At 40.6% G+C, this 27,721-nt stretch overlaps 7 protein-coding genes and 1 long non-coding RNA gene across 10 annotated transcripts in view; 7 read left to right on the top strand and 1 right to left on the bottom strand.

Moving 5' to 3' along the window:
* The window catches only part of LOC135236192 (uncharacterized), a 66,095-nt gene that overhangs the window by 23,637 nt on the left and 14,737 nt on the right, over positions 1–27,721 (bottom strand). The window lies entirely within an intron of this gene.
* LOC135236818 (olfactory receptor 52N5-like) lies at positions 748–2,101 on the top strand. Its single transcript, XM_064303353.1, has one exon. The coding sequence runs from the start codon at positions 980–982 to the stop codon at positions 1,913–1,915; it is 936 nt and encodes a 311-aa protein (XP_064159423.1). The 5' UTR covers positions 748–979; the 3' UTR covers positions 1,916–2,101.
* LOC135236886 (olfactory receptor 52N5-like) lies at positions 7,209–8,452 on the top strand. Its single transcript, XM_064303475.1, has one exon. It carries the CDS (start codon positions 7,477–7,479, stop codon positions 8,410–8,412), a length of 936 nt encoding a protein of 311 aa, XP_064159545.1. The 5' UTR covers positions 7,209–7,476; the 3' UTR covers positions 8,413–8,452.
* Positions 10,456–12,097, top strand: LOC135236482 (olfactory receptor 52N5-like). The gene has a single exon (XM_064302906.1). It carries the CDS (start codon positions 10,877–10,879, stop codon positions 11,810–11,812), a length of 936 nt encoding a protein of 311 aa, XP_064158976.1. The 5' UTR covers positions 10,456–10,876; the 3' UTR covers positions 11,813–12,097.
* LOC135236304 (olfactory receptor 52H1-like) lies at positions 15,906–18,067 on the top strand. The gene is made up of 2 exons (XM_064302574.1): positions 15,906–16,021; positions 16,402–18,067. Exon 2 carries the CDS (start codon positions 16,448–16,450, stop codon positions 17,396–17,398), a length of 951 nt encoding a protein of 316 aa, XP_064158644.1. The 5' UTR covers positions 15,906–16,021; positions 16,402–16,447; the 3' UTR covers positions 17,399–18,067.
* On the top strand, positions 18,442–19,661 carry LOC135236694 (olfactory receptor 52E4-like). The gene has a single exon (XM_064303182.1). The coding sequence runs from the start codon at positions 18,726–18,728 to the stop codon at positions 19,659–19,661; it is 936 nt and encodes a 311-aa protein (XP_064159252.1). The 5' UTR covers positions 18,442–18,725.
* LOC135236190 (olfactory receptor 52B2-like) lies at positions 22,024–23,606 on the top strand. The gene has a single exon (XM_064302424.1). It carries the CDS (start codon positions 22,451–22,453, stop codon positions 23,387–23,389), a length of 939 nt encoding a protein of 312 aa, XP_064158494.1. The 5' UTR covers positions 22,024–22,450; the 3' UTR covers positions 23,390–23,606.
* Positions 25,791–27,283, top strand: LOC135236693 (olfactory receptor 52Z1P-like). Its single transcript, XM_064303181.1, has one exon. The coding sequence runs from the start codon at positions 25,791–25,793 to the stop codon at positions 26,757–26,759; it is 969 nt and encodes a 322-aa protein (XP_064159251.1). The 3' UTR covers positions 26,760–27,283.

Genomic DNA, 27,721 nt, shown 5'->3' with positions numbered 1-27,721 from the left:
GATTAGACAGTTAACTCAACTCACCTGGTGTCTTGGGTCTCAATTGGGTGCTGATTTTAAAGTGAAAACAAAAACCAGCAGACCCCGTAGCACTCCAGGACCAGGGTTGGAGACCACTGGTATACATGGAACATACAATGATACATGACAAGTTACTGTGGCTGTGTTTACTAGAGGTGCGGGTATGTATCTGCTACAGGTGGAAGCTATGCTAGTCGTACTCCTGCATGGCACATAGCTTCTGCTTGCTAGTGTTATGTGTCAAAACTGTACAATCTTATAACCCACAAGACAGTGGTTTAAAAGAGATATATTGGGAGTCTGTGGTGTACACACATCATGAATTTATCAAAAAAGACTTCACTTGTGAAAACAAATACTCCATTCATGTCTAAACAATCTCCATGTTAGCTTGTGCCTCAGTCTCCCCTATATACATACACATATGCAATATTAATTTATGGTGATTGTTATTCACCCTTTACACATAAACACCCCCCCTTGCAAAAAAAGTGTTTTGTTTTCAACTGTATGCTCTCCTCAGAGGAAAAAACCATAAAGGCCCCACTCATCACATGTAGATCTAACATCAGCCACGCCAGGGGACTTCAGAATGGGCAGCGCTCTACCTAATGAGGGAAGGATGCAATATAAAAAGCACATTCTGCCCCGCTTGCAGTGTGACCGGAGTTTAATGCGTCGTCTGTTCAGAGAGTGAAACTGAACCCTGTTGGCTCAGCGGGTCACAGAGCAGGAGAGATGGAGTGCAAGTATTATATATGCTGATTCGGATCATCATATTCATTCAGGTTGAAGTTATATTCAGTTGTTCTGGACAGAATTTCAGAGTATGTCCCAACGGAAATGAAACTTTTAACATCCTCAGCTTCTTCTTAAATGCTTTTTCAAGAGAGTCTCTGCCATTCAGGAATAATGCTTTTTGTGGCTTCTGTTAGGTGAGACTTGTGAATATTTAACTATGGTTGAAATTTCTTCAAACTCAACAGACATTCTGACACTGCAAGGCTTTGACCTACCTCCTCAAGGGGTGTATGCTGCATTTATTTTCGCCATGCTGAGTTACCTTTTAATTATCTTCTGTAACGTTTTCCTGATGTCCATCATTATCATGAATAAGAGCCTCCACCAGCCTATGTACTTCTTGCTCTTTAACATGCCCATCAATGACCTCATTGGCTCCTCAGCCTTCTTCCTGCAACTCATCAAAGAGATCCTGCTGGACTCCAGGTACATCGAGGCCTCCAACTGCATCGCTCAGGCGTTCTTCGTCCACATTTACTGGGTTACCGCTGCCTTAATCCTCTCTGCCATGGCTTACGACAGGTACATCGCCATATGCAACCCACTGAAGTACAGCACCATAATGACCAACAGCCACATCGCGAAAATAATCGCATCGGTGTGGCTCGTGGCCCTGCTCTTGATGGGCGTGCTGTTCGGCCTCCTACTACGGCTGCCTCGGTGCAGATCTTTAATATCGCAAACTTTCTGTGACAATCCCTCTCTGCTTGCACTAGTCTGTGCAGACACCACCATCAACAACATTTACGGACTGTTCATCACAGCCGGCTTGCAAGTGTTCGCCGTGGGTATGATTCTCTACACCTACCTTCAGATTTTGCTTGCATGCTTTAAAAACAAACACTCTGACACAAAGAGCAAAGCTTTGCAGACCTGTACAACTCATTTAACCCTCTTCATCATTTTGGAGTGTTTAGGACTTTTCACAATTATCTCATATCGCGTAAAGCAGCTGTCTCCTCATTTCAAGAGGATGATTGGAGTTTCCACCTTGATATTTCCCCCTACTCTCGACCCAATAATATACGGCCTTAAAACAAAGGACATCCGACAGAGGATTAACATGGCAATCCGCAAAACAGTGAATCCTTAATTTTTCTTTTGAAAAATATTTTTGTGGTAATACTGCTTACTAAGTCTGAGAAATACTAGAAATTTAGGATTTATTTATTTACTTATTTATTTTTTTTTCGAACGGATCAACAAGAGTCTTTTAGCCCTATCAGCATACATGTCTCCAGTGCATAACCAGAAAAGTAGCTGCCCATGTCATTTTAAAGAATTTATACACTGTATGTCTAAACTATGTAAGACATTAAAAGTGCTTTAAGAAGTCCAATAATTCCTCAGCCAATCCTAGACTTTGAAAACCAGTCTTTTCAAACAGCTTTTGATGAAAAAGCATATAAAACCATTAGTTTTATGGCTCCAAAATTATTCATATAGCAACATGAAAAATATATTTTTCTGGAGAATCACATTCACATGTTTTCAATTCAGTGCTTTAGATGTACATAAATGTGATGTTTGTGCTCCAAAATGAATATGAAAGTAAAGTAAAGAGGAATGTAGCCTCTTGTTAATCTTTAAGTCATATGACAGAGAGTCTGATGGAAGACTTTTCCCTCCCTGTTGTTATTCTCACAGATGATGTTCCTTTGCAGCACCTTGCGTGTCTCTAGAACTGCAGAAGGCTTAAGGATAGGACATTTAAAGAACAAAAAGTGAAATGGTGAACTAGTTGTAGCTGTAAAAATACCCTTTATGATACAATGTGTGTTTTTTTCAGGAAAGGCCAGGTGGAATTAATGGGAAGCAACAAGCAAACAGGAAGCTGTCAGGTACAGCTTCCACTGTAAATAAATGTTGTGGTATGAAGAATTCTTACTTCCACGCGTGGTTGTTGAATTGGTGTAATTACCTGCCCTTTTGTACCTCTCTTACATAGTAAAATGTATTTTTTTGTAATTTATGTATTCAATATTTAATAAATTTGATTTCAAAATGTATTGTTGGTTCTGTTTATGTTACATTGCAACAAATTATTTTAATCATTCTCATTTCATTGAATCAAGTTTAGACCTTCCAGAGACAACAAACAAAAATAGTTGAGCAAACTTGAAATGTTGTTAGTACCATAATGTGCATGTACCTAATTACCTTGCATTAGGTAATGAAGAGGTCTTTCACTCTTAAGCAGTTTTTGAAGAGTCTGTTGAACAGCGAGGAATCCTCTCCTGAGAATGTCTCAGGGTACTATCTCTGTGCTTGAGCTCATGGGTATGATCCATAACAGGCAAAACGTAATTCCTGTTGTTCATCATTTATTATATCCTATTACAGCAATGAAATAAATATTTAATGCTTCTTACATCAGCAGTTTATTAAGTCATATTCACTATTTAGTATAACCTAGTAAGGAGCTATATTTAAAATAAGAAACGGTGAGCAAACTGACCTGAATGGTCTTCATATTTGGGGAATTTCATTTTAAATCATAATAAAAACCAGCACACAAGGTAACCATCCCCACAACATAATTCCCCAAAAGGTTTTACACGTCTTGTATGATGTGACTGATAGTAGTGCTCAAGTGAATTAGCAAAAAAGGCACATGTATTGCTTTTCATTTTGCCCTTAAGCACTTGTGCACTTTCTGCAGATGTTGAATTGAAAAATAAACTATATTTGATCAAGTTCTGTGTTTATTATTTTTTTTTCTGTGTGTTGCTGCATTAATCTATTACTGCACATCTGCATTAAAGAACTATGTACGTACAGCTGTTTTTTTTTTTAATTGCCTGAGATCAACACGTTTTATACAAAAATGAAAGAGACAAATGTAAAAGTGGCAGTCGATGCAAATGGAAATTCCCAGTGAGCAAAAGCCGAAATCTAGGCGTCTAGTTGAATCTTGAATTTACTTTTTTCATTTAACTTTTTTTTGCGAGTAAATATCATATGACTGCTCAAATTTTAAATGTGGGCATTTTCCAATGCTTCTGCAAAACCTACCATGCCCCTGCACATTTAGAAATACTGCAGCATGTCCACAATAGTAAGCAATTTAGACAGGAGGTGATGCATATGCAGAGGCCTTACTAGGGGGATGCATGGGGTGCGGACCGCACCGGGTGACACCATCAGAGGGCGGTGACACCGAAATGACTGGCAATAAATTTTTTGTGCAGTGTTGTGTGTTACGACGGGTTGAAACAGCTAATTTCCTTGATGCAATTGTAAACACCTCACAGCTAGACCAATGAGGGTTTGTAGCTGGAGGGGAAGGCACCGTGTGTTTTCCCTTGGCTGGTGTGATTCAAAACCGGAGATGTTATTTATTTTTCCTCTGTTCGTAAGAACAGGGCACAATTATACTTAAGAATGCACTGGTTCCGTTGCCGCGGGTCAGATATGAAGGCGCTGCTTCATATCCCGCTTAAGACTGGCCTGAAACGGACCAGTAGCATTCTGGTTACTCTCCGTTCGCAAACGGGGCTATGCTGTCATCAGAGATATATCTGATCTGTCGCCAGACTGCCAATATTCCAATGGGAGCAACAGAATATTCACAAATGCACGGAACAACACATAAAATATATCCATGACCACAGCAAGTAAGCGTAACAGTTACTAGGTTTTACCCTCGTGATAATCTGACTCCAAATGAAATTAGAATTTAAAATTTGGGTTTAACTATACGTGGAACTTGGGAGTGGTTACACTCGACTCTATCTTGTGCCATCATTCCTCAATATATGCTCCTGGGTTTAGCACTATTGTTAAATCTCAGTTCGGTGAAGAACCCAGAGGGTAGGAGGCTGACCACCATAATACATGCCTTCCTTTGTGCATAGATAGTTATGAGCCCAGGACAGTGTGTATCTATCGGGCTCCTTAAGGCGAATTTGACAAGAACCGGCGTATAACGCCCATGGGTCCTCTTAAGCCATAACACAAGAACCAATACCACCAATCTCGTTAGCGGGCAGATCGTGGTCGCCTATCTAACTTGAAGACCTCACTAAAGATGTTCGCTGTACTAGACCCCTGATCAGTAGGTCCTAGTCATAATTGTCCTCCTGAGTATTTAATCGGAATTTCGGCTGAAAAGAAGATAAAATGGATTAGAGTCATGAAGACCACGCAAGTTAAAAATAAGAATTTATTTAACAGGCAGGTAGGTCATTAGCTTCAAATTCACAATCAATTATAAGGTTTAAAAACATAAATACAGAGTAAAAAGTTCTTACCCAGCCTGTTTAGCTACACACAAAATCACAGAGTCTGCGCAGTGTGGGAAGTCGATTGCGATCTTCCCTGTTCAACTATGCACAGAACACAGTGCAGTGTGGGAAGTCGGTTACGATCTTCCTTGTCTAGCTACACACAGAGCACAGAGTATGTGCAATGTGGGAAGTCGATTACGATCTTCCTTGTCTATCTACACACAGAGCACAGAGTATGTGCAATGTGGGAAGTCGATTACGATCTTCCTAGATTGCTTTGTCTCCCTTCCTTTTAAGCCAAATCCCGCGTTTGGCCTAGGCGGCATTGCCATAAATTAACCTGGCCGAGTCAAATCTGGAATTTCAGCCCCCACCATTTGGAGGCTGCTGTTAAAACAATTAGTGGGGAAATTGGGAAAAGGAGATGATTACCAGAGAGGACATTCCATTGTGATATTTTTTCCCTGAGTTTCTGAAACTATGTTTTATTAAATGTTATTTGGTATGAAACATATTCAATTCAATTTCTTGAATTTCCCTGAATACGCCCATACCAAACATGTCCAGGGGATGTAATATTATAGTGCAGTTGTCATGAAAATACCCTTTTGTTAAACCATTTTACATGCATAAGGCTACATAAGGCATAAGGCATAATACAGTAATATTACTACATAAGGCATAATACAGTAATATAATGAAAACATGTGCATGGTTTGTAAGGTTTTACAGGGTTTTTGAATATGATAAACAGATGGTTTAGAATCCAGATCCAGAAAAGAAATAAAAAGTGTAATGGCAGAGGGGCCCACATAAGGGCACTGTGGTACTGTCCCGTGCAGTTGCCCCACCATTTGGCCAGAGGCCTGATGACCTTTTCACCCTTAATGGTCCCAACACACACACACCCACAACCCTAGACAAAGAGACTAGTTCCCCTTATCTTAGTTGTGTCCAGATGGCAACATTCCAGAGAGCCAACGGCTTGCTCACACAACCATAAACAACCAGTCCAGTTCCCCTAGTCTCAGTCTTGTCCAGAGGGTAACGGTCCAGAGAGCCAAATGGCCTGCTCATCCAGAGGAAGTCCGAGTAACCTATTGTTTTATCACAAGGCTCTCGGGTCCTTTGAAGTACAGGATGAGTCCCAGCGTGCAGGCTCGTTCAAATGCCAGCCTTTTCTGGGTCCCAGTTTGACTTCCCTCTTACACAATTTACTGCCGGTTGATTTGATTAGCGGTATTAATGTGATGAGAAGCGCTTTGTCGTTTGAATGCATAACCCCGGTCAACAACATCCAACAGCGCCCCACGGCTAAGAGCGTGTGCTCCCCATTATCTATAGTAGCCCATACAGGACAGAATAAGTGCATGGTATACATCAGTGGTCTCCAACCCTGGTCCTGGAGAGCTACAGGGTCTGCTGGTTTTCATAGTGACTCTGCACTTCATGAATCAATTACAGCAGTTGATTAGACAGTTAACTCAACTCACCTGGTGTCTTGGGTCTCAATTGGGTGCTGATTTTAAAGTGAAAACAAAAACCAGCAGACCCCGTAGCGCTCCAGGACCAGGGTTGGAGACCACTGGTATACATGGAACATACAATGATACATGACAAGTTACTGTGGCTGTGTTTACTATAGGTGCGGGTATGTATCTGCTACAAGTGGAAGCTATACTAGTTGTACTCCTGCATGGCACATAACAACACTAGCAAGCAGAAGCTATGTGTCAAAAGTAAACAATCTTATATCCCACAAGACAGTGGTTTAAATGAGATGTATTTGGAGTCTGTGGTGTACACACATCAGTAATTTATCAAAAAACACTTCACTTGTGAAAACAAATACTCCATTCATGTCTAAACATTCCCCATGTTAGCTTGTGCCTCAGTCTCCCCTATATACATACACATATGCAATATTAATTTATGGTGATTGTTATTCACCCTTTACACATAAACACCCCCCCTGCAAAAAAAAGTGTTTTGTTTTCAACTGTATGCTCTCCTCAGAGGAAAAAACCATAAAGGCCCCAACTCATCACATGTAGATCTAACATCAGCCACGCCAGGGGACTTCAGAATGGGCAGTGCTCTACCTAATGAGGGAAGGATGCTATATAAAAAGCACATTCTGCCCCGTCGTCTGTTCAGAGAGTGAAACTGAACCCTGTTGGTTCTGCAGGTCACAGAGCAGAAGAGATGGAGTGCAAGTATTATATATGCTGATTCGAATCATCATATTCATACAGCTTGAAGTTATATTCAGTTGTTTTGGACAGAATTTCAGAGTATGTCCCAACGGAAATGAAACTTTTAACATTCTCAGCTTCTTCTTAAATGCATTTTCAAGAGACTCTCTGCCATTCAGGAATAATGCTTCTTGTGGCTTCTGTTAGGTGAGACTTGTGAATATTTAACAATGGTTGAAATTTCTTCAAATTCAACAGACATTCTGACACTGCAAGGCTTTGACCTATCTCCTCAAGGGGTGTATGCTGCATTTATTTTCGCCATGCTGAGTTACCTTTTAATTATCTTCTGTAACGTTTTCCTGATGGCCACCATTATCATGAATAAGAGCCTCCACCAGCCTATGTACTTCTTGCTCTTTAACCTGCCCATCAGTGACCTCATTGGCTCCTCAGCCGTCTTCCTGCAACTCATCAAAGAGATCCTGCTGGACTCCAGGTACATCGAGGCCTCCAACTGCATCGCTCAGGCGTTTTTCGTCCACATTTACTGGGTTACCGGTGCCTTAATCCTCTCTGCCATGGCTTACGACAGGTACATCGCCATATGCAACCCACTGAAGTACAGCACCATAATGACCAACAGCCACATCGCGAAAATAATCGCATCGGTGTGGCTCGTGGCCCTGCTCTTGATTGGCGTGCTGTTCGGCCTCCTACTACGGCTGCCTCGGTGCAGATCTTTAATATCGCAAACTTACTGTGACAATCCCTCTCTGCTTGCACTAGTCTGTGCAGACACCACCATCAACAACATTTACGGACTGTTCATCACAGCCGGCTTGCAAGTGTTTTTTCTGGGTATGATTCTCTACACCTACATTCAGATTTTGCTTGCATGCTTTAAAAACAAACACTCTGACACAAAGAGCAAAGCTTTACAGACCTGTACAACTCATTTAACCATCTTCATCATTTCGGAATGTTTAGGACTTTTCACAATTATCTCATATCGCATAAAGCAGCTCTCTCCTCATTTAAGGAGGATGATCGGAGTTTCCACCTTGATATTGCCCCCTACTCTCAACCCAATAATATACGGCCTTAAAACAAAGGACATCCGACAGAGGATTAACATAGCAATCCGTAAAACAGTGAATCCTTAATTTTTCTTTTGAAAAATATTTTTGTGGTAATACTGCTTACTAAGTCTGAGAAATTCTAGAAATTTAGGATTTTTTTTACTTACTTTTTTTTTCTTTTAGAACGGATCAACAGGAGTCTTTTAGCCCTATCAGCATACATGTCTCCAGTGCATAACCAGAAAAGTAGCTGCCCAGTTTCTCTTGCATGTCATTTTAAAGATAGTTTAGACATACAGTGTTTAATTTATGTAAGACATGCAAGTGCTTTAAGAAGTCCAATAATTACTCAGCCAATCCTAGACTTTGAAAACCAGTGTTTTCAAACAGCTTTTGATGAAAAAGCATATAAAACCATTAGTTTTATGGCTCCAAAATTATTCATATAGCAACATGAAAAATATATTTTTCTGGAGAATCACATTCACGTTTTCAGTTCAGTGCTTTAGATATACCTAAATGTGATGTTTGTGCTCCAAAATGAATATGAAAGTAAAGTAGAGGAATGTAGCCTCTTGTTAATCTTTAAGTCATATGGCAGAGAGTCTGATGGAAGACTTTTCCCTCCCTGTTGTTATTCTCACAGATGATCTTCCTTTGCAGCTCCTTGTGTGACTCTAGAACCGCAGAAGGCTTAAGGATAGGACATTTAAAGAACAAAGAGTGAAATGGTGAACTAGTTGTAGCTGTAAAAATACCCTTTATGATACAGTATGTGTTTTTTTCAGGAAAGGCCCAGTGGAATTAATGGGAAGCAACAAGCAAACAGGAAGCTTTCAGGTTCAGCTTCCACTATAAATAAATGTTGTGGTATGAAGAATTTTTTCTTCCACGCGTGGTTGTTGAATTGATGGTGTAATTACTGTGTGTCATGGTTCTGTGTTTCAGTCTTTGTCTTTCCTTGTTGGGCCGCCAGATGGCGGCACTTCTGTTTTGTGTCCTGCTCCCCCTGTTTAATTGTCTTATTGCTTTCAATTATTCCATTATTGTTTTTGGGTTGTCTCATTTTCCCTTCCCTCTCTGTGGCCATGGTGCCCTCCTGTGTCTCGTCAGTGTCTGGTCTATTCAAGTTCCCTTCTTCCTTGACTCAGGTGCTGGATCCTTGGTTGTGGTTGGTTACGTGTGCCTCTGATCATGTTTCTGCCCCATGTGTACCTTCCCATGTTCTGATTTCCACGTGCTTTTGGATTTTTGGATTTTCTTTATTTCCTGTGTTTTTGAAGTTTTTCTTTGTTTTTGAGCGTTGCCCTGCGAGGCTTTTTGTTCCCTGCTTTAGTTCCTGTTTTGTAAAGTAAAGTCTTTGTTTCTATTCACCGTTTGGAGTTTTGTGTTTTTTCCCCCTCACTCTGCGTTTGGGTCCTAACCCCCCACGCACCTGACAAAGTGCATGGTATACATCAGTGGTTTCCAACCCTGGTCCTGGATAGCTACAGGGTCTGCTGGTTTTCATAGTGACTCTGCACTTCATGAATCAATTACAGCAGTTGATTAGACAGTTAACTCCACTCACCTGGTGTCTTGGGTCTCAATTGGGTGCTGATTTTAAAGTGAAAACAAAAACCAGCAGACCCCGTAGCGCTCCAGGACCAGGGTTGGAGACCACTGGTATACATGGAATATACAATGATACATGACAAGTTACTGTGGCTGTGTTTACTATAGGTGCGGGTATGTATCTGCTACAGGTGGAAGCTATACTAGTTGTACTCCTGCATGGCACATAGCTTCTGCTTGCTAGTGTTGTTATGTGTCAAAACTATACAATCTTATAACCCACAAGACAGTGGTTTAAAAGAGATGTATTTGGAGTCTGTGGTGTACACACATCAGTAATTTATCAAAAAACACTTCACTTGTGAAAACAAATACTCCATTCATGTCTAAACATTCCCCATGTTAGTTTGTGCCTCAGTCTCCCCTATATACATACACATATGCAGTATTAATTTATTATTTTTTTCTGCTACGCTATGGCGCTGTTATTCACCCTTTACACATAAACACCCCCCCTTGCAAAAAAAGTGTTTTGTTTTCAACTGTATGCTCTCCTCAGAGGAAAAAACCATAAAGGCCCCACTCATCACATGTAGATCTAACATCAGCCACGCCAGGGGACTTCAGAATGGGCAGTGCTCTACCTAATGAGGGAAGGATGCTATATAAAAAGCACATTCTGCCCCGCTTGCAGTGTGACCGGAGTTTAATGCGTCGTCTGTTCAGAGAGTGAAACTGAACCCTCTTGGATCAGCAGGTCACAGAGCAGGAGAGATGGAGTGCAAGTATTATATATGCTGATTCGGATAATCATATTCATTCAGGTTGAAGTTATATTCAGTTGTTCTGGACAGAATTTCAGAGTATGTCCCAACGGAAATGAAACTTTTAACATCCTCAGCTTCTTCTTAAATGCTTTTTCAAGAGAGTCTCTGCCATTCAGGAATAATGCTTTTTGTGGCTTCTGTTAGGTGAGACTTGTGAATATTTAACAATGGTTGAAATTTCTTCAAACTCAACAGACATTCTGACACTGCAAGGCTTTGACCTACCTCCTCAAGGGGTGTATGCTGCATTTATTTTTGCCATGCTGAGTTACCTTTTAATTATCTTCTGTAACCTTTTAATGATGGCCACCATTATCATGAATACGAGCCTCCACCAGCCTATGTACTTCTTGCTCTTTAACCTGCCCATCAATGACCTCATTGGCTCCTCAGCCCTCTTCCTGCAACTCATCAAAGAGATTCTGCTGGACTCCAGGTACATCGAGGCCTCCAACTGCATCGCTCAGGCGTTTTTCGTCCACGTTTACTGGGTTACCGGTGCCTTAATCCTCTCTGCCATGGCTTACGACAGGTACATCGCCATATGCAACCCACTGAAGTACAGCACCATAATGACCAACAGCCACATCGCGAAAATAATCGCATCGGTGTGGCTCGTGGCCCTGCTCTTGATTGGCGTGCTGTTCGGCCTCCTACTACGGCTGCCTCGGTGCAGATCTTTAATATCGCAAACTTACTGTGACAATCCCTCTCTGCTTGCACTGGTCTGTGCAGACACCACCATCAACAACATTTACGGACTGTTCATCACAGCCGGCATACAAGTGTTTTTTCTGGGAATGATTCTCTACACCTACCTTCAGATTTTGCTTGCATGCTTTAAAAACAAACGCTCTGACACAAAGAGCAAAGCTTTGCAGACCTGTACAACTCATTTAACCGTCTTTATCATTTTGGAGTGTTTAGGACTTTTCACAATTATCTCATATCGCATAAAGCAGCTCTCTCCTCATTTAAGGAGGATGATCGGAGTTTCCACCTTGATATTTCCCCCTACTCTTAACCCAATAATATATGGCCTTAAAACAAAGGAAATCCGACAAAAGATTAACATGGCATTCCGCAAAACAGTGTATCCTTAATTTCTGTTTTGAAAAATATTTTCTTGGTAATTCTGCTTACATGAACTAAGACTGAGAAATACTGGACTGAGATTTAGGATTTACTTTTATTTTATTGTATTTTTTTTATAGTATGGATCTGTTCTGTTTATGTTACATTGTTGTTGAATTGATGGTGTAATGACCTGCCCTTTGTATATGTTCATGTCCTTTTCTTACATAGTAATATGTATTTTTTTGTAACTTGTGTATTCAATATTTAATAAATTTTATTTCAAAATGTATTGTTGGTTCTGTTTGTTACATTGCAACAAATTATTTTAATCATTCTCATTTAATCAAGTTGAATCAAGTTCAGACCTTATACAAACAGCACATGCAATATTATATAGCATATGGCACTGCAGCAAAAAATGTCTGCCTAAAAATAAACCATTTAAAGTTTAATCATACAATCTAGGGTTTCCTTTTTTTAATCTCAATGTTCCTCCTCAATCAAGGCTTTGGAAGAGATTATATTTCAGAGTCAACAAATAAAAATAGTTGAGCAAACATGAAATGCTGTTAGTACCATAATGTGCATGTACCTAATTACCTTGCATTAGGTAATGAAGAGGTCTTTCACTCTTAAGCAGTTTTTAATGAGTCTGTTTAACAGCGTGGAATCCTCTCCTGAGAACGTCTCAGGGTACTATCTCTGTGCTTGAGCTCATGGGTATGATCCATATTTTTCATTTTTTATTACTTGCAGACCTGCACTTCTCTGTTTTTGCATTTATTACATTTAAGAAATATGGCCTGTAATTTGCCAATACTGTTTTCATTTTTGTATATTGCATGTTCTGTTTGTGTTTTGAGATCTTGATTTAATTTTGGTTAAGAAGTATTTTTTTTTTTTTTTTTAAAACAAGTGACAGCTTAAGCAATGAATCAACAATTTTGACTTTCATAATCAATTTCTGCCTTTAATGTGGAGGTGGCCTAGCCCTTTAAGTCTATAGACTGTTCAAAGTTGCAATGCAGATTATTTGTATATCTGATTTAAAAAAAGCATGTTTTCTCCATACAAAAATGCCAAGTTACTCACACATACAAAGCACTGTCTGTAAGTCATTCATATCAAATCTAGGGTGGCCATTAAAACTTTTTTTGATTTTGCATGTGCATCTGATGTTTCTACTGGCTAATGTACCTTAAATGTCCAATGGGGAGACATATTATTTGTGGGCTGGGAGCATTTGTGATGATGTAATCAGACAGGAAAAAGAAGGAGGAGAAAACGCAAAATCCCCTTAGTTTGGGGATTTATTATGTGGAGGTGTAAAGTTGTTTGTGAATTCAGTCTGTTGAAATGGGGTCAGAAGGTACAGAAGGTACAAAATCGCAGATATTTCTGTGGGGAACCCTGAAGAGTGCCGCACTCTCAGTGCTGTATATGTATGCGCATGCCCTGCCAAGGCATAATAACTGGGTTGGAAGGCATACGTGCCATAACAATAGTGCCACTTTCGGAGACACATAGTTATAATGATTGTTGTCTAGGGCTGTATCGAATGCCATTTTTTGCCAATCGAATTTTAGCCAACCTCTATCGAACGAAGCTTTGAATGTCTGTGACGTGACGTCATCGCTTTGGCCTGTTGTTTTGGGATACTCTACTTTCTACTCAATAATATGAATAAAGAGATGGTGAATATGAGAAACTGCAAGTCACACTTTTGTAAGTTTAACACTCTTAAATAGACTCTTAAATTATTTAATAAACATAAGAGCATCAACATAAAGAATCCAGTGTCTGACATGCAATAAATGTCCTAATGAAAACCGACGTCTTGTAAACCTATGGTCTATGCTAAACGAAGTTGCAAACTATGCTTAAATTGTTTAGAAAAATAAATGAACTTCTTTAGGCCTAATAACGGAGATTGTTTAGTCAGAAAAGTCATCGGCTATCTTACCAAAATGAAAAGTCCTTAAAGCCTGATAATAAAGTAACGTTGCCACACTCATCAGTAGCTGTCAAATACAGTCCACGAATGCGTAAGTCGCGCATTAAAGATATATAGACTAAAAAAAAATAACAGTCTGTGGACAAAAAAAAGAATGAAGACTCCTGGGAAGGAGGTTATGCCTGCTCTTGTTTATTCCTTCACTCGTTTAATGTTGTGGGCCAAGAACACAAGTTTGTTTGACATTTTCTGGCGTAAGTGAGCTTAATCGCTTTGCTGACAATGAATCCCACTTTAGAACAAATCCGCTTGGTGTTGAGGTTGCTGGGATGCAAAGGCATCTCGCTGCCACAGATAGTTTAGGGTTATCTGCGCAGTAGGCTAGGCTAAACTAAATTTAGGCGTAACTAACAATATTTTAGACCTTAATTTACTAAGATAGCCCAATTCAAAAATAAACTTAAGTTTTACATCGCAAATTTGTGTTGAGATATGATACCGAGTTTATTTGCATATCCTAGCACTTGCTTGTTTTAATCCTCATTCAGTAAGCTTAAAATGACTCCCAAAACCCAAAGGGACTGTTAGACATGTGGTTATGTAAGGTGACTGACAGAATACCACAAGGGAATCGAAACTTTGTTTTCGTCAGCGTTGATAAGCAGGTGAAATTTTGGGCACGCTGATCGCGACGAGCAACACGTAGAGCCGGTTTTTTTACTGAGAAGGCTCTGTCCCCAGATAGTTAGGTATGCCATGTGGTAATAATTAGGCTAATAACATTTTTAGACTTAATTTACTAGATAAATCAAAAAACTACGTTTCAGATGTCCAAATTTGTTGTTAGTGATATGGTACAGAGTTTTATCTTGAAATCTGCCACTTGCTTCTATCATCATCGAAGCAAATGCTCCCAACCAGATTTTGGACATTGTTCTTGTCCAGGAAAATCGAACGAACGTTTCCTACTACGGAATTTTATGACATGATGGACAGCACACGGCTCACTTGAAATTCAAGTGCCAATTGTTTATTGCAATTGTTCGTTAAATGATAATAAACGCAGGCTAACTCTAAATTCTGTATGTACATACGGTACTTAAAAGGAACTGAGCACCATCCTTAATCGATGCTTAATCACAGTCGATCCAATTTAATGAGAAGCGGAAGTGATTTCAGTAAGCTATGTTGTATGATTGTTTCATTTGATATTTTCAAGATACCTGTATCTTTCTGTATGTCCTTAATGGGTCAGGACCAGGACAGGCAGAGCTGCGCAGCTCATTCTGTAAGGACAGAGGGCGCATGCGGCCAGAGACATCTGCGAGGGCACTGTTGTGACAGCGGGGCCGTGTCGGCTCAGAACAAACAGGCTGCCCGCTCGGCCTCATCGCGCCGCTCGGCCTCCGCACAGCGAGAGCAGGCAGCAGCACGCGTGTACAGTAAGAGCAGCGCGCGGCTGTGGGAGAAGCCTACTGCTCCACGCCCCTCCAGCTGGTCCCCCCCCACCCCCCCCCCGTAAGACCCACTCAAAGTGCAGCTGAGCCGCCAGATGGGCTTTCGTACGAAAACAAGGGCTCGGCTGCACCCGAACCTGTAGGGAATCTCCTGGCTGAGCCCTTCTGTTCTAATAACTGGCACTGGCTGACCAGGTATACAAAGACAACTCATGGGCGTGGTTCTCTTTTGTATTTATTTTTTGTCTTTATTTGGCTCTTTTGTTCATGAATTTGTGAATGGAAAAATGTTGGTTCGGTTTCATCACAAAAAGAAAAAGCAAAAAAAAAAAACGAATCATATTTCATGACTGAAAAATATTGGTTGGGTTTCATTGCAAAAACAAGATAATCGTTATATTTAATGACAAATTTAATCGGTCATTAATATGCACTTCTTTTTGTACACATTAATGGTCTAATATAAAGGAAAACAAATAACAAAAAAAACTTTTTCTGCAAAGGAAAATAATCATTGTCAAGACAGAGATCCCCCAAGGCAGATAAAATCCTGAAAACAAGCTGGCCCTGGGGGTCCTAAGATTGTGCCTACACGCTCTGCAAGGTACAAATGGGCGACAGAGGACTCCAAACTTAGCGCATCATCTTCGTATGAAATGAAGCCTTCCTGCCACTTCCTGACTTTGGGTAGAGTGTCATGGGAGCTTGGGCCTCTCCATGGGGCTGTCCTTTCCTTAAAAGAGCATAAGAGTACAAGACCACGCAACCCTGCAGTCTTTTGATGAGAGCTGGTGCCTGAGTGGAGGACAGTCCGAAACTGATGGGTTGAGTACAATACTTTTATAACTGCATTATAGCACTTTTTGAGCGATGGTAGTTCATTCGGCTGAATTGTGCGGAACAGTGTTTTAATTTATATAGAAATTAGCCGTCAGTTTATCAAGCATCAGGAGAAGATAAAGAATATTTAATCTTATATGAATAATGGGATTAGATTCTTTATTCATGTCAGTGTAAATGAAAGTGGTAATTGTTGTAAAAGTATACAATTGCATAATTGGTTTTTTTGTTTTTGGTTTTTTTTTTGCTTACAATTCCATTTTTAATTTAAGTTTACATACATTTTTTATTCATGTTTACAATTCCAAGGTACTGTCAATAACTGTAAACCTAAGAGAGAATTTTATGCTTGTGATTTGTTCAGTTACAGGGTGCTTACATTAAAGGCAAGGACAAACTGAGCTTGGAGCATGGACCACTTCGATATGAACTCCAACATCTCTAAGGCTACGGCACTCTTAACCATGGAATCTCTGAATTTACCCCCGCTGGGCGTCTACCCGGCCTTCGTCCTGGGAACAGCGGTGTACTGCTTCATCCTGTTCTGCAACAGCATGCTCGTCATCACCATAGCGCTGCACGGCAGTCTGCACAAACCCATGCACCTGCTGCTCTTCAACTTGCCCATAAACGACATGGTGGGGGCCTCCGCCTTCTTCCCTCAGTTCATCGCCAGCATTCTGGCCCAGAGGCGGTCCATCTCTTACCCAGCATGCGTTGTGCAGGGCATGCTCATACACCTGTACGGCGTGGGATCCCTGCTGATACTGACCGTGATGGCGTACGACAGGTACGTCGCCATCTGCAGCCCGCTGAGGTACAACGCCATCATGACCAACGGCAACTTGGTGAAGATCATCGCCGCCATGTGGCTCGCGGACTTCCTTGTGATCGGCGCGCTCTTTGCTCTGCTCACCCGCTTTGACATCTGCAGGACGCTCATAGTGGACATGTACTGTAACAATCCCACATTAATGAAGCTCATCTGTGAGGACACGTACATAAACAACTACTACGGGCTGTTCTTAACGGTTTTGACTCAGGGCGGGTCGCTGCTTGTGATCACGTATACGTACGTCCAAATCCTGCTCACCTGCTTGCTCAACAAGCAGTCTGACGCCAAGAGCAAAGCTATTCAGACGTGTGCCACACACTTAGTGGTCTTCCTGTTCTTGGAGTTCAACGCATTCTTTACTATAATCGCACATCGTTTGAACAGCGTCTCCCCATATTTGAGGAAGTCTTTCGGAGTCTCAGTATTAATCTTTCCTCCTCTCCTTAACCCCTTAATATATGGCCTCAAAACTAAAGAAATTCGAGAGAAGATTAAATTCTTCAACAAACAAGTGTCTCATTTTTAAGGATAGGTGGCCTGAATTAATATCTGGCTAAGTGTCAGTCATCTCAATCTGCAAATTCTGATTGCGTGTGTTACATGTTATATTGCTTTTTATTTTTATTTTTGACAATGACATAACATGACACTGAAACAAAATGTTATTTGTCAAAATATTTAAACCTGTTAAAATATATATAACTGTATATAATTTCTATATGTTCATGACAAAATATCAATGACAGATTATTTTTTATGCTGCATGGGTGTTTACAGCTGTTTTCAATGTGTGACAAACAGCAATGAAATAATAAACTGCTCATGTAAGAAGCATTAAATATTTAATATTTAAGTCATATTCACTATTTAGTGTAACCTAGTAAGGAGCTATATTTGAAATAAGAAACAGGGAGCAAACTGACCAGAATGGTCCTCATATGTGGGGAATTTCATTTTAAATCATAATAAAAACCAGCACACAAGGTAACCATCCCCACAACATAATTCCCCAAAAGGCTTTACACGTCTTGTATGATGTGACTGATAGTAGCAAAAAAGGCACATGCATTGCTTTTCACATGTATTTTGCCCTTAATCACTTGTGCACTATCTGCAGATACGTTGAAAAATAAACTATATTTGCTCAAGTTCTGTGTTTATTATTTTTTCTGTGTGTGGCTGCATTAATCTATTACCGCACATCAGCTGGAAGAACTCTGTACAGCTTTTTCTTCTGTCTGAGATCCACACATTTTTTCTACAAAAATGAGAGACAAATGTAAAAGTCTTCCCTATATACATACACATATGCAATATTTTTTTTTTTCTGCTACACTATGGCGCTGTTATTCACCCTTTACACAAACACCCCCCCTTGCAAAAAAAGTGTTTTGTTTTCAACTGTATGCTCTCCTCAGAGGAAAAAACCATAAAGGCCCCACTCATCACATGTAGATCTAACATCAGCCACGCCAGGGGACTTCAGAATGGGCAGTGCTCTACCTAATGAGGGAAGGATGCTATATAAAAAGCACATTCTGCCCCGCTTGCAGTGTGACCGGAGTTTAATGCGTCGTCTGTTCAGAGTGTGAAACTGAAGCCTCTTGGCTCAGCGGGTCACAGAGCAGGAGAGATGGAGTGCAAGTATTATATATGCTGATTCGGATCATCATATTCATTCAGGTTGAAGTTATATCCAGTTGTTCTGGACAGAATTTCAGAGTATGTCCCAATGGAAATGAAACTTTTAACATCCTCAGATTCTTCTTAAATGCTTCTTCAAGAGAGTCTCTGCCATTCAGAAATAATGCTTTTTGTGGCTTCTATGAGATGAGACTTGTGAATACTTAACAATGGTTGAATTTTCTTCAAACTCAACAGACTTTCTGAGACTGCAAGGCTTTGGCCTACCTCCTCAAGGGGTGTATGCTACATTTCTTTTTGCCACACTGAGTTACCTTTTAATTCTCTTCTGTAACCTTTTCCTGATGGCCACCATTATTATGAATAAGAGCCTCCACCAGCCTATGTACTTCTTGCTCTTTAACCTGCCCATCAATGACCTCATTGGCTCCTCAGCCCTCTTCCTGCAGCTCATCAAAGAGATCCTGCTGGACTCCAGGTACATCGAGGCCTCCAACTGCATCGCTCAGGCATTTTTCATCCACGTTTACGCTGTTGGCAGTCTGCTAATCATCTCTGCCATGGCTTACGACAGGTACATCGCCATATGCAACCCACTGAAGTACAGCACCGTAATGACCAACAGCCACATAGCGAAAATAATCACGTTAGTGTGGCTCGTGGACCTGCTCTTGATTGGCGTGCTGTTTGGCCTCCTACTACGGCTGCCTCGGTGCAGATCTTTAATATCGCAAACTTACTGTGACAATCCCTCTCTGGTTGCACTAGTATGCACAGACACCACCATCAACAACATTTACGGACTGTTCATCACAGCCGGCTTGCAAGTGTTTTCTGTGGGTCTGATTCTCTACACCTACCTGCAGATTTTGCTTGCATGCTTTAAAAACAAACGCTCTGACACAAAGAGCAAAGCTCTGCAGACCTGTGCAACTCATTTAACCGTTTTTCTCATTTTGGAGTGTTTAGGATTTTTCACAATTATCTCATATCGCATAAAGCAGCTGTCTCCTCATTCAAGGAGGATAATTGGAGTTTCCACCTTGATATTTCCCCCTACTCTCAACCCAATAATATACGGCCTTAGAACAAAGGAAATCCGACAGAGGATTAACATGGCAATCCGCAAAACAGCGAATCCTTAATTTTTCTTTTGAAAAATATTTTTGTAGCAATACTGCTTACTAAGACTGAGAAATACTAGAAATTTAGGATTTATTTACTTATTTACTTTTTTTTTTCTTTTAGAATGGATCAACAGGAGTCTTTTAGCCCTGTCAACATACATGTATCCAGTGCATAACCAGAAAAGTAGCTGCCCAGTTTCTCTTGCATGTCATTTTAAAGAATTTATACACTGTATGTCTAAACTATGTAAGACATGCAAGTGCTTTAAGTCCAATAATTCCACAGCCAATCCTTGACTTTGAAAACTAAAGTCTTATCAAACAGATTTTGATGAAAAAGTATACAAAACCATTAGTTTTATGGCTCCAAAATTATTCATATAGCAACATGAAAAATATATTTTTCTGGAGAATCACATTCACATGTTTTCAATTCAGTGCTTTAGATATACCTAAATGTGATGTTTGTGCTCCAAAATGAATATGAAAGTAAAGTAGAGGAATGTAGCCTCTTGTTAATCTTTAAGTCATATGGCAGAGAGTCTGATGGAAGACTTTTCCCTCCCTGTTGTTATTCTCACAGATGATCTTCCTTTGCAGCGCCTTGCGTATCTCTAGAACTGCAGAAGGCTTAAGGATAGCACATTTAAAGAACAAAAAGTGAAATGGTGAACTAGTTGTAGCTGTAAAAATACCCTTTATGATCCATTATGTGTTTTTTTCAGGAAAGGCCCATTGGAATTAATGGGAAGCAACAAGCAAACAGGAAGCTTTCAGGTTCAGCTTCCACTGTAAATAAATGTTGTGGTATGAAGAATTCTTACTTGCACGTGTGGTTGTTCAATTGATGGTGTAATTATACCTGCCCTTTTGTATATGTCCCTTCCTTACATAGTAATATGCATTTTTTTGTAATTTATGTATTCAATATTCAATAAATTTGATTTCAAAATGTATTGTTGGTTCTGTTTATGTTACATTGCAACAAATTATTTTAATCGTTCTCATTTAATTGAATCAAGTTTAGACCTTCCAGAGACAGCAAACAAAAATAGTTGAGCAAACGTGAAATGCTGTTAGTACCATAATGTGCATGTACCTATTTACCTTGCATTAGGTAATGAAGAGGTCTTTCACTTTTAAACAGTTTTTAATGAGTCTGTTTAACAGCATAGAATCCTCTCCTGAGAAGGTCTCAGGGTACTCTCTGAGCTTGAGCTCATGGGTATGATCCATAACAGGCGAAACTTCATTCCTGTTGTTCATTGTTTATTACTTGCTGAGCTGAATTCATTTATTTATTTATTTAGCATTTATCTTATGTTTTTTCCAACCAAGAATGATCTATGCCGTATAATTTGTTAATATTTTCATTTTTGTACAATGCATGTTCTGTTTGTGTTTTGAGACCTTCATTTAATTTAACAAGTTTTTCTTTTTTTTTTTTTTAAACAAGTGACAGCTTAAGCGATGAATCGACAGTTTTGACTTCCATAATAAATTTCTGCCTTTACTGTTTATTTTTGACAATAACATAACATGACACTGAAGCACAATGTTGTTTGTCCAAATATTGGAACCTGTTAAAATGTGTTCTCTGTATGCAATTTCTATATTTTTGTGACAAAATATCAATGACAAATTATTTTTTATGCTGCATGGCCATTTCTTCCTGGATACATTGTTTTTTTCTTTTTGTTAAAATGCTATATATTCCTCCTGGCGTTTAAAGTTTCGTTTTCACCGTGTGACAAACAGCAATGAAATAAATATTTAATGCTATTTAATCAGCAGTTTAAGTCATATTCACTATTTAGTGTAACATAGTAAGGAGCTATATTTAAAATAAGAAACGGTGAGCAAACTGACCTGAATGGTCTTAATATGTGGGGAATTTCATTTTAAATCATAATAAAAACCAGCACACAAGGTAACCATCCCCACGAGGTTTACATGTCCTGTATGATGTGGCTGATAGTAGTGCTCAAGTGAGTTAGCTAAAAAGGCACATGTATTGCTTTTAATTTTGCCCTTAAGCACTTGTGCACTGCATATCTGCAGATACGTTGAAAAAGAAACTATATTTGCTCAAGTTCTGTGCTCATTATTTTTTCTGTGTGTGGCTGCATTAATCTATTACCACACATCAGCTGGAAGAACTCTGTACAGCTTTTTCTTCTGCCTGAGATCCACACTTTTGTTCTATAAAAATCAAAGAGACAAATGTAAAAGTCTCCCCTATATACATACACATATGCAATATTAATTTTTTTTTTTTTCTGCTATGCTATGGCGCTGTTATTCACCCTTTACACATAAACACCCCCCCTTGCAAAAAAAGTGTTTTGTTTTCAACTGTATGCTCTCCTCAGAGGAAAAAACCATAAAGGCCCCACTCATCACATGTAGATCTAACATCAGCCACGCCAGGGGACTTCAGAATGGGCAGTGCTCTACCTAATGAGGGAAGGGTGCTATATAAAAAGCACATTCTGCCCCGCTTGCAGTGTGACCGGAGTTTAATGCGTCGTCTGTTCAGAGAGTGAAACTGAACCCTGTTGGTTCTGCAGGTCACAGAGCAGGAGAGAAGGAGTGCAAGTATTATATATGCCGATTTGGATCATCATATTCATTCAGGTTGAAGTTATATCCAGTTGTTCTGGACAGAATTTCAGAGTATGTCCCAACGGAAATGAAACTTTTAACATCCTCAGCTTCTTCTTAAATGCTTTTTCAAGAGAGTCTCTGCCATTCAGGAATAATGCTTCTTGTGGCTTCTGTTAGGTGAGACTTGTGAATATTTAACAATGGTTGAATTTTCTTCAAACTCAACAGACATTCTGACCCTGCAAGGCTTTGACCTACCTCCTCAAGGGGTGTACGCTGCATTTCTTTTTGCCACGCTGAGTTACCTTGTAATTCTCTTCTGTAACCTTTTCCTGATGGCCACCATTATCATGAATAAGAGCCTCCACCAGCCCATGTACATCCTGCTCTTTAACCTGCCCATCAATGACCTCATCGGCTCCTCAGCCCTCTTCCTACGGCTCATCAAAGATATCCTGCTGGACTCCAGGTACATCGAGGCCTCCAACTGCATCGCTCAGGCGTTCTTCGTCCACATGTATGCGGTGGGCTCAGTTTTGATCCTCACCATCATGTCGTACGACAGGTACATCGCCATATGCAACCCGCTGCGCTACAGCGCCGTCATGACAAACTCGCACGTCCTGAAAATAATCGTGATAGTGTGGCTGGTGGACCTCTTTTTGGTAGGCGTGCTCATCTCCCTCCTGCTCAGGTTGCCTCGATGCAGGTCTCTCCTGACGAACCCTTACTGCGACAACCCGTCTCTGCTCACGCTGGTCTGCGCAGACGCCACCATCAACAACATTTACGGACTGTTCATCACCGCCAGCATGCAAGTGTTCGCCGTGGGTATGATTCTCTACACCTACCTGCAGATTTTGCTTGCGTGCTTTAAAAGCAAACGCTCTGACACAAAGAGCAAAGCTCTGCAGACCTGTGCAACTCATTTAACCGTCTTTCTGATTTTGGAGTGTTTAGGACTTTTCACAATTATCTCATATCGCATAAAGCAGCTCTCTCCTCACTTAAGGAGGATGATCGGAGTTTCCACCTTGATATTTCCCCCTACTCTCAACCCAATAATATACGGCCTTAAAACCAAAGAAATCCGACAGAGAATGATGTACTTATTGTGCCGAAGGGTGTATCCATCTTAATTATTTAATATGAAAAACACAACTTTTACCTGTAGTGTGCTTGCATGCTCAAGCAGAACATGACTAGGACTGTATTTTTTGTAATTTTAAGCTAAAATGATATTTTGTGCTCTGAAACCATTCCTTCATGCACAAGCTATTGGGGTCATGTGGTAGGTCCCTGTTACTCAAATGACGGTTCTCAGGGGCCAAAAACTGCTGGTCCCCCCCTTTTTTATTTTTTACCTGGGAGTCAGGTGTGAAGACAGTCTGGCCAATCAGTAGCACTAACGGTTCAGTTAATTTCCTGGGAGGAAAGAAAACCAGGGTAGGTGGTATCCATGCAGTAGAGGGTGTTCCCCATGCCATCGCTCAATAGCAGCTTCGCTGACCAATCAGGATATGACCTGTGATAGACTAGTATGAGCTGTGTCAATCATTCAGTGCTCTGGCACGGAAGCTGCAGCAGCTCAGCTGGGGATTTGCAGTCTGCGCAGAAGCTGCAGAAGCTCCGCTGGGGCTTTGCAGTCTGCGCAGGAGCTGCTGCAGCTCAGCTGATGCTTTGCAGTCTGCGCAGAAGCTGCTAGTGCTTTTCAGAGGATGCATATATTCACGTGCACACGCTCCTGATTTAAAACAGAGAACACTGGAGCGATGCAATGAACTGTAGTCTTGTGACGACAGTAGAGATTACGCTGTTACAACTAGAGCAAGGAAACTTATTGATGTAAATATCAAGAAAGTTTTTGTTCATTTTGTTTAATTTTGATTTCAAAACTGCAGTCCCTTTTTACTGAGGAGTGAATTTTATTGAAAGTATGCTCGTGCACTTAAGTGATTGCAGCTGTCACTTCATAGTTCAGACTGAAAATGAACTATGAATCACATCACGCTAGGCGGTGCAGTGGTCCAATCAGCAGAGACTTAGCCTATGACATCAGAGCAACAGTACAACCCATTCAAGGTACCACAGGTGGTACCACATATTTGCATTTGGGAATCATTTAATTAGCAGTGTTTACGTGTGATAACCTGAGATTAGCATTTTTCCTTTTTGTCTCTCACTTTCCCTCATTAATGATTCATCACTCATTCCTGACATATGGTGGCCCCTTCGTAAATTGACAACCTATTGGTGCAATGCAAATATAATACTTGTGTAATCTGTTAACTATTTTATATGATATTCTTTGAAAGGCGCCTGTATTCGTACATAAACATGCAATGAAAATACGAAAGTATTCCTGTGAATATCAATTCTATGTAATCTATTGTATGCAATTGTGATTGATAAAATAAAAAAAACTATTAAAACAAAACACATCTTCATATTATTTGACAAATAGTTTCTCAAAATAATTGTATGGTAAATATGTTTAAAATTTTACTTAAAAAAAATTTATTTTGCACTTGAACTTTGAATGTTGGAACTAGTGAGCTCCATAATTTTTGGGCCACAGACAATTTTTTTTCTTAATTTGGCTCGGTACTTCAGTTTTCATTGTGTTATTGAACAATTCACATGTGGTTAAAGTGCACATTCTCACCTTTTATTGAATTGTATTTTTCTGCTCTCAGGATTCATCTTTTATACATAGTGATCCCCCCCCCCCTTCCAATTTCAGGGCACCACATATTAAGACTCTTCTTGGGGTGATGTCACATCATCCTTACAATTATGATCTTGCACAAAATGAGGTTTTGGATGTTCAAAGACATCGCTGTGCACAGCAAATCACAGGAAAAACCATGGTACGCCACCTCACACATCTGGATTATAATTAACCGCGGTTAATCCTTTTCTAACAATGTGAAAGAATCTTGGAAAGTAGGTTCCTGACATTTGCATAAGCAACCGTATCGCAGGTACTGTGCGTAGCATTTCACACAAGGGAAAACTGCTCTGTGTTACCAAGTGACAAAATCAACATCTGCATTAAAGTTGCTGCCACAGGGATCCATTGGTTGAGTCTGGCAACCACGAGCAATAGGCTAAATGAATAGTAAACTATTAAAGCCCAGGTGGGATAATATTCCTATATATGGACGTGCGCAATCTGATTTCTGCTTATTAGACAGCACGTAGCATTCTTAACCATCAGGTAAGGAGGAAACCACTTTGCCATGCTTCTGTCTTAAGTACATGCGACTGCTGTTTCATTCGAATGTTCCTCGAGTGTGAATTTGACAGACACTTACTTATTTATCAGTTTTGTATTTACAAGAAGGGAGAGATTTTTTAATTTGAAAAATATTTCCCAGACAGCTGCTGGAAAAAATGTCTATCCATTTACCATTGACTAGAAATGTGTGTGTATAATGTGTATTATTATTAGTATATATATATATTTTGTATTCCATCTAAGAAATCAGTTGAATTCCTTTTCACAGTTTGGCGAATCGGCGAGGAAGAAACAAGAGGATGAGGAACAGAACGATAGATGTCCTGGATGCAGTTTTCACCCTGGGCAGTTTTGACATGCCCCCTGAAAGCAAACACGTGGCCATCTTCATCGGCATCTTGATCTACTCCTCCGCACTCCTGTGCAACCTGGTCCTGCTCGTCGTCATCGCCGCCAACAGGAGCCTGCACGAGCCCATGTACCTGCTCCTCTTCAACCTGTCCGTCAACGACCTGATAGGCATCAGTGGCATCGTTCCCAGAGTCGTGTCAGACCTGCTGTTCGAGGACAGACGCATAGCCCTCCCCGCGTGCGTGATTCAGGCTCTCTGCATACACATCTACGGCGGCGCCACGCTCCTCCTGCTGTCCGTCATGGCTTTCGATCGGTACGTCGCCATCTGCCACCCTCTGAGGTACCACACCATCATGACGAAGGGCGCCGTCAAAAAGCTCATCGCACTCTCTTGGATCGTCGATTTCCTACTGGTGGGAGTCCTGTTCGGCCTGACGCTGCGTTTCCCCTTCTGCAAAACGGTCATCGCGGGCATCTACTGCGACAACGTCTCCCTCCTCAGGCTCACCTGCGCAACGGACACCACGGTGAACAACGTCTACGGTCTGTTCATCACAGCGGTCTTCCACGGAATAGGCCTGTTCTCCGTGGTGTTTTCCTACGCTTGGATTCTCTTTACATGCTTCAAAAACAAGGACAGGGACTCGAAGGCCAAGGCCCTGCACACCTGCGCCACTCACCTGCTCGTCTTTCTCATCTACGAGTTCTCGGGCATCATCATTGTGCTTGTCTATCGGTTTCCCGGGAGTCCACCCAACCTGCAGAAATTCATGGGCATGTCCTTCGTTATATTCCCGCCGAGTCTGAACCCCATTATCTACGGCGTGAAAACCAAAGAGATAAGAAGAAAACTGAGAGAGGTCTTTGCCCGCACGACAGTTGGCATCATGGGAAACTCTGCTGCAGGGGTATAGGGAAGGCCAGGACAGCTGCCCAAAGAACAAGACCTTTCAAAGAGAATAAACCATCTCTAAACCAGGCCTTAGAACCTGATGAGTTACTGTATGAATGCAACTTTTTTGAAAAATAAAATTAATAATTTTTTAAATTACTAGACTCACTATAAATCTTAATGGCTGAAAATTCTTGGGAGCAATTCAGTAAAAATGTAAACTGGTATTCCTTAATTTAAGATAAAAAGATTAAAGTTTGTCCTTTGCACCCACATTTTGGTTTTTCAGGAATTGCTTCTGAATGTAAATACCCAGCAAGAAGGTGTTGTGTAAACTGTATTTTTATTGCACTTACTGACGCTGTATTGATCATGTTTTGAGTTCGCTTCATTCTGAATTGCAAACTGCATATGCAATTAAGCCCTTATCCGTTGTCTAATATAAATGCCGTGTTACACTAGTTCATCGGAAATGCACGTGTTGGCACAGTATCCACAATAAAACATACTCTAAGCTGCGGGAGCATGTCTGTTTAATGCACAGCAGTTGTCAGAGACATGACGGTAAATGCAATTATCAAGAAGGAACGTCTAAAAAAAAAAAAAAAAAAAAAACCTGTCTCTTGTGTTTAATTTCGGTGTCTTTTTTTTGTTTTTGGGGGGGTGGGGGGGGTACATTCAAAGCCGGTAAAGTCTGCTTTTGCATTAAGACTAGTTAAATTAATGGCTAGCTGGAAAAAGGACAACAGTGGTAAAAACAAAAAAAGCTTGTGCCCCCAGCACTGTTGCTAGGACATCTACCTGCCTTGAGCATGGACTTTCCACTTGAACAGTATCTAATGGTCAGACGTGCTTCTGGTGGCTACCTGAATCAAATGGAAGGAAAGGGTTACTTATACAGGTGGCTGGACTGATAGCAACAGCACAAAGTCAGATGATGGAGGTGTTGGAGAGGGAAATGTATCTCTCTCTGGATGTAATATG

The sequence above is a fragment of the Anguilla rostrata genome, chromosome 12 (genome assembly GCF_018555375.3).
Source record: "Anguilla rostrata isolate EN2019 chromosome 12, ASM1855537v3, whole genome shotgun sequence".
NCBI classification, from domain to species: Eukaryota; Metazoa; Chordata; class Actinopteri; order Anguilliformes; family Anguillidae; genus Anguilla; species Anguilla rostrata.
This window is presented reverse-complemented; position numbering and strand designations above follow the sequence as displayed.